The sequence below is a fragment of the Poecilia reticulata genome, linkage group LG8 (assembly GCF_000633615.1).
Source record: "Poecilia reticulata strain Guanapo linkage group LG8, Guppy_female_1.0+MT, whole genome shotgun sequence".
In the NCBI taxonomy this organism is placed as follows: Eukaryota; Metazoa; Chordata; class Actinopteri; order Cyprinodontiformes; family Poeciliidae; genus Poecilia; species Poecilia reticulata.
The window spans coordinates 18,054,765-18,061,417 of NC_024338.1; the positions used below are offsets into that span (position 1 = coordinate 18,054,765).

Below are 6,653 nucleotides of genomic sequence, written 5' to 3' on the forward strand. Positions count from 1 at the left end.
CTCCTCTCCTTATCTCTCCTCTCCTCTCCTCTCCTCTCCTCTCCTCTCCTCTCCCCTCCCCTCCCCTCCCCTGTCTTCTCAGGGGTATAAACACACAGGAACCCTGCGCAGCTCCAGCAGCCCCAGAGGAGCGAGGACGCGGTCCCCGTCCCGCGGACGGATCGGAGACAAGGAGGACCGAAGCCGGCAGAGCCAGAGACGGGGGTGAGCTGCAAACTGGCTGCTCATCCTGCTGAGGACGAGCAGGAAACTAAATCTGACTCCGATTTGGACGGAGTGAAAAGATTTATGGAGGAGGATATTGGAAACTGAGATAAAAACTCAAAGTGAAGTTTCGGTTTTAGGAAGTTAGAGATGAATTTCAGAGAAGGAAAGAATGAAGGAGGCTCAGGTTACACGTTACTTTTCAGCAAAATATTGGAGCTTTTTAAAGTCAATAATTCCTAAATATTGACAAAAAAACTACATTTACTTGACTAAATGTTTGAAAAAAATTACTTTAAGGAGTATTTTTACTATGCTGTACTTTTCACTTGCATTCGAGTAATATGTTTCTAAAGTATTGCTGCTCTTACTGCAGTAAAGGTTCTGAATACTCATTATGAATAACTAAAAATGAGTAAATGAAAAATAAACTCGTTAAAACCAAAAATTCACCAAATACTCCTAAATAAGACAAAACTAACTTACAAGTAACTTTTCAGGAACATATAAGAACGTATTTAAGTCAGTAATTTCTTAATATTGATAAACAATTACAGCAGTTCCACTATCTGATTATTTCACTTATAACAAAACATTTTTCTGTGTTATAAATTAACACCGGGAGGAGGCCTCGGGGAAGACCCAGGACATGCTGGAGGGATTACGTCTCTCGGCTGGCCTGGGAACGCCTTGGGATTCCCCCGGAGGAGCTGGAAGAAGTGGCTGGGGAGAGGGAAGTCCTGGGCCTCCCTTCTGAAGCTGCTGCCCCCGCGACCCGACCCCGGATAAGCGGAAGAAAATGGATGGATGGATGGATGGATGGATGGATAAATTAAATAATCTGGCAGATTATCAACATTTAGGACTTATTTACTTTAAAAAAATGTCCTATAAGTTGCTGAAAAGTTACTTATAAGTTAGTTTTGTCTTAATTAAAGTGCACTGAGATATTTGTAGTAGAAACTATAAAAAATACTTGGTCAGATTTTGTGTTTTTGCAGTTCAAAAACGAGTCGAACAGATTTAGTAACAATTTAGATGTTAGTGAATAAAATAAACTCTAAATAGCTCAAGTAAAGTTTATTACAGATTATTAGTTGTTTTAACCAAACCAGCTTAAGTGATAAATTTAAACGTCTGTATGTTTGTTAAATCTCCCCTTAATCCCCTCCTGACTTTGACTAGGCCTCCCCCGACCTCCTCCACCACCACCATCCAAACCGCAGGCCAGCGCAGACGCCTCTACAGCGCCGTCCCGGGACGGGTCTTTGTGGCAACGCGGTCCCACTCCGCTCAGGGCGAGCGCGAGATCAGCTTCAGTAAAGGAGACAGGGTCAAAGGTGAAGCTCTTCCACACTGTGACATCACTTCCTGATCACGAACCCCCTTTTGGGAGTTTGTGGTTTTGCATCTGGTCTGTTATGATCACAAACTCACTGAAGGGGGCAGGGATGTGGGATTAAAAGGTAGGAATGAAGCGGCTACAATGCCTGGAGAATGTATTCACACCGTCTGAATTTATTTCTGTTTTACTTCGTCACAAGTTTTACTTATTAATTTTAATACGTGAAACTAGCACCATATTTTTTTTTACAAATACAAATCTGAAAAATTTTGCTTAAAACAAAAAAAGTTTGCAGACATTTGTTTAGCTTCTAGTTAAATATTTAGTTAGCAAATAATTTTTTAATCTTCAAAATAAATATTTAGCTGTAAACTAAATATTTAAACTAAATTTTTAGCATCAAGACAAATAGATTCAAGCTAAATATTAGCAAATTAATGTTTTAGCTTCAATAGCTAATAGCTAAATATTTACTTTTCAAACAAAATTTTTAGCATCAAGACAAATAGATTCAAGGTAAATATTTAGTTAGCAAACATTTCTTTAATTTGAAGATACATATTTAGCTCTTTGTCAAATGAAAATGTCTCTAAATATAAGCAGCTGGTAGCCCTCATCAATCAATAAATAAATCAATCAATCAATCAATCAAATTTTATTTGTATAGCACATTTCAGTGGCAAGGCATTTCAAAGTGCTTTACATAATTAAAATAAAAACAGGAATAAACAGTGAGAAATAGAAAAAGATTTTGAAAAAGATTAAAACAAAAAAAGATAAAAACATTAAAACCTCACTTTTAGTTAGAACGCCATCTAACAAGGGTACTCACACCTTAAAACCTTCATGAAAACAAACAGTGAGAGTAAGGAAATTAAAAGTAAAGATAAAAACATCAAAGACATCAAAACCGGCACTCTAACCCTAATTTAGCCATAAGCAACTCTAAACAGGTGGGTTTTAAGTTGATTTTTAAAGGCTCCCAGTGTTTCAGCTGTTTTACAGTTTTCTGGAAGTTTGTTCCAGATTTGTGGTGCATAGAAGCTGAATGCTGCTTCTCCTCGTCTGGTTCTGGTTCTGGGGATGCAGAGCTGAACCAGAAGATCTGAGGGGTCTAGACGGTGCAGACTCATGTCTGCAGTTTTACCTTTAATGTAACCAGAAGTGAAAAGGGTGGGAATACTTTTGCTTCAATGGAGGGAAGGGAGGACGAAGAAGGAGTTTTAATTCAACTAAGCTAATTCAGGGGGAACATGTCCTGTTTTCTGGGTGAACATGAGTTCGTTGAACAGTCTTAACGAGAGTGTAAGGTCTCCATATATGTTTATATCTAATGTCTGCAGGTATGAATATTTGTGTGTTTGTCAGTGAGTCTAAAGTGTCACCAGGTATGTATGTCTTGGTGAGTATGTAGGGAGTTTGCATGTCCGTCTGTGTGTGTTTTTTAATTTCCTGTCTGCATAACCCTGGATGTCTTTTCATTTCTGTTCTCCTCGTTTTCTGTGTGTGAGTCTGTTTGTGTCTGTTGGGATTTCTGTATTTGACCTGCTGACCTTTTTCCTCCTAGTGTTGAGCGTCGGCGAGGGCGGCTACTGGGAGGGGACGGTCAGAGGTCGCACGGGCTGGTTCCCCTCCGACTGCGTGGAGGAAGTGGTGCTTCGAAGTCAGGACATCCGATCAGGTGAACCAACACAAAGAGCCCAACAATAAGAGAAATGTTTGATTAGATTAATTTCACAATTACATCTCTCTTTTAAATTGTTTTATATAAACAAAAAAAATTATGCTTGCTATGGCTAATTTAGCATAACAAAGCTGAATTATCGTGTTGAGCTAAATTAGTCGGGTAAGGCTAATTTAGCTCAACAAAATAATTACATTCAGGCCAGGTGCGGAGCTATGTGGGGGGGTTTGGGGGGGCAGCTGCCCCCAGGCCCGGGGCGGATGGGGGCCCGGGTCTGGAGGTGCCAGGGAGGGAGGAATGGTTTCAAGTCGCTTTAATGTCTGATTTTAGACGGAGAAAGTGCGCCCTTGTCTGTTCCGAAAGGTGTATGTAATGTTAAAGTTACTGTCCCTCAATGGAATATATAGTAGTCAGTCCCAGTGACTGTTTGACTCACGGTTTAGCAAATGTGCTTCCTGGGTAAAAATGAAATGAGAAACGCCCCCCCTGCTCAACAGTCCACCCGGTCATTGGACCCGTCCCCCGGCCCTACGCCGACTTGTGATTCAAGCTAAATATTTAATTAAAAAACAAACTTTTTAGCTTCAAGGTAATTGGATTCAAGCTAAATATTTTTGCTTCAAGCTAATTAATAAATTAGCTATAGCTAAAATTTTGAAATCTGATGGTAAAAATTCCCTGCAGAGGCTTTAGTGTTTGACTTTTAATTTTTTAGCTTGATGCTAAATATTTAGCCTTAAACTTAAATATTTAAAGCTAATTATTTATTTCAAGCTAAACATTTATTCTAAGCTTAATATTTAGTTAGCAAACAAGCTTTTTAGCTTCAAGATAATGGATTTAAGCTAAATATTTTTCTCAAAGACAAGGCTAATTTCTGAGTTAGCATTAGATTCAAACTAAATATATAACTTGAAGCAAGTTGGTAAATTAGCTCAATTTAAATAAATACCCCCTGCTGAAAGCTGGTGTTTAGATTTATTTTTTTATCTTCACACTTTGAATCAAGTCATTTTGTGTTTCAGAGAGTCGTGGAGAACGAGCCAAAAGGTTGTTCCGCCATTACACTGTGGGATCATACGACAGCTTTGATGCTCCCAGGTAGGAACAAAAAGCTGCTTTTCTCCTTTATGTCGGAAAAAAGAATTTTCTGGAAACAGCTTTTCCAGAAAATTAAGTTTCAGTTGCCGCTGAAAGTCGAGGATGAGCGTCTTGAGTATTTTCAGTACTTTGTTAAAGAAAAAATATATAATTTGATTGCTTGTTTTTTGTTGACTTGCGTTGATGTATTTTGTCTTCTAATCAAGAGGAAAAGAAATAAAATTTTGCTCAAGACCAATGTTGATGAAAACTTGTTTAGATAATTGGAATAGGTTTTTTTTTTTGTAGGTTTTATGTTTACAAACACATGTGATATCACAACGGTATAAAAAAACTGTATATAAAATGAGTTTCTAATCCAGAATCTGTTGCCCATTTCTGAAACTAATATCAGGATGATCAGGTTAACATCATTTATGTCAGTGGTGTCCAAACTATTTGCCAAAAGGTCCAAAGTCACAACTTGAAAAATCATTTTTGCTGAACAAAACATGTTCATGACATTTTTTGCACAAAGTTATTCTTAGATAATGAGATTTTAGTTTGATCAGTTCAGAATGAGATGTTTTAGGGCGTCTTGTCCCCCCACTCAACGTTTACAGTCACATGTGAAAATTAATGCAAACAGATGCGCAATTATACAACCGTACATCTCTGAAAAGCAAAAGCGGAGCCTCCTGCACAGTGAACACGAATGCAGCAAGTGGTTTCTTGATGGTAAGTCAATAACAAAACACTTGTCTCTTCCAGCAGCCATTGTACATCGCATACAGCAGTAAAACCAGCTGACCAAACATGCTGGAGCTCAGCTTGAGTTGCTAGGCGACGGGCCATCAACTGTGACTTAACGATGAGGAGGTTTTTGAAACAATACTAAAAACAGCCGGGTGTTTTTTGAGTGTTTTTGCTGTTTTTAGAAGAAGTTGAGAACCAAATGGAAATATATAAAAACATGGAAAATGTGAATTTTTCACATTAGGTCTCACTTTAATCTGACTTGGTGAAACCTACAGAAACCCTGATTGATGGGTATTTTTCTCGAACCTTCAATAAAAGAACCACAGACAACGTATATGAATTTTATGACCAAGCTTTTGCAAAAGGAGAAAACTCGACAAGCTGCTCCTCCAAGCCGTCCACTGAGCGTCTGAAGACCTTTGGTTACAGCTTGTCTTTTATTATCAAGCGGAAACAGGGAGGATAGCTAAAGAAGACAGCAGAGACAATTTATTACTGCACAGGCAGTTTCTAAGATGGGGAGTATTCCGGTTGATAAGAAACGTAATTTAAGGTCTGGGAAACACACAGTTAACTGTTTCACATGAAGACCAACAGGCAGATGGGGCCTCCAGGTCAGTTTATACACACAGAAGGAAGAGAAGACTTTAAATTGAACATTAGACTGAATATGAACTAAAGTTATAACAAAATGATGATACCAAAAAATCTCTAACACTGATGATTGTTGCGACTCGGACAAAATCTTTCTGAGGGCCACAAATGGCCCCCGGGCCACACTTTGGACACCCCTGATTTATGAGTCGCACCGTATTTTTGCCGCTTCTCATAATTCTGTCCTGCTGTTGTGACGTGATTGAATCTATCTTGTGTTGTCAACATGCGTTAATCACTGAGCAGAAATCCTGTAATTACTGATCAGACATGTATTATTCATGTTTTCCATCATTCGGCTGTTATTTTCCTCCCATCACTCACTTTAAAGCTCATAAATTATTAACATGCTTCATCAACAACCTGCACACTAACACATGAACGCACGCCTCGCTCATACATTCATCGATGGAGTTCTTTTGGACTTTAAGGATGACTCAGATCCGCCTACTTTTATCGTTTCGCCTATCCCTCCTTTCATCCGTCCATCCGTTTATGTTTGGCTGAATCTCCGGACCGTTTCTGCTTCCCGCCTTCGCGCTCTCGTCATCGCTGCGCTCCGAACCCCCCTTGCTCTTTTTAATTTTCTTTCTATCACCCTCGCTCCCCCTGCGGTGTCTCCATCTGCAGGTCAGGCAGCGGAGGGCGATCGAGAGGCACAGGAGAGAGAGGAGCTGGGATTGAAGCAGCCTGTGGTTTTTGGGATTGGGATTATTTTTAGGAAAGTTTCTGTGAAGGCTGGAGTTGCTGTCAGGAAAATATTGATGTGTGAAAAAAATGGTTTCGGTTTTGAACCTCAGTTTGTTCTGATGGAAGGATTTGATTAGACGTCTAGAAACTCATCTGTTCATCCATTCATCTGTTCATCCATCCATCCATCTGTTCATCCATCCATCCATCTGTTCATCCATCCATCTGTTCATACAT

At 39.3% G+C, this 6,653-nt stretch overlaps 1 protein-coding gene across 4 annotated transcripts in view; it reads left to right on the plus strand.

Annotated features, from left to right (window-relative positions):
* The window catches only part of shank1 (SH3 and multiple ankyrin repeat domains 1), an 85,181-nt gene that overhangs the window by 48,208 nt on the left and 30,320 nt on the right, over positions 1-6,653 (plus strand). For all 4 annotated transcript variants that reach the window (XM_008416387.2, XM_017306288.1, XM_017306286.1 and 1 more), the window contains exons 12-15: positions 83-204; positions 1,390-1,544; positions 3,117-3,230; positions 4,259-4,334. In XM_008416387.2, the coding sequence (XP_008414609.1) occupies positions 83-204; positions 1,390-1,544; positions 3,117-3,230; positions 4,259-4,334 (467 nt within the window). The remainder of the gene's footprint in view (positions 1-82; positions 205-1,389; positions 1,545-3,116; positions 3,231-4,258; positions 4,335-6,653) is intronic.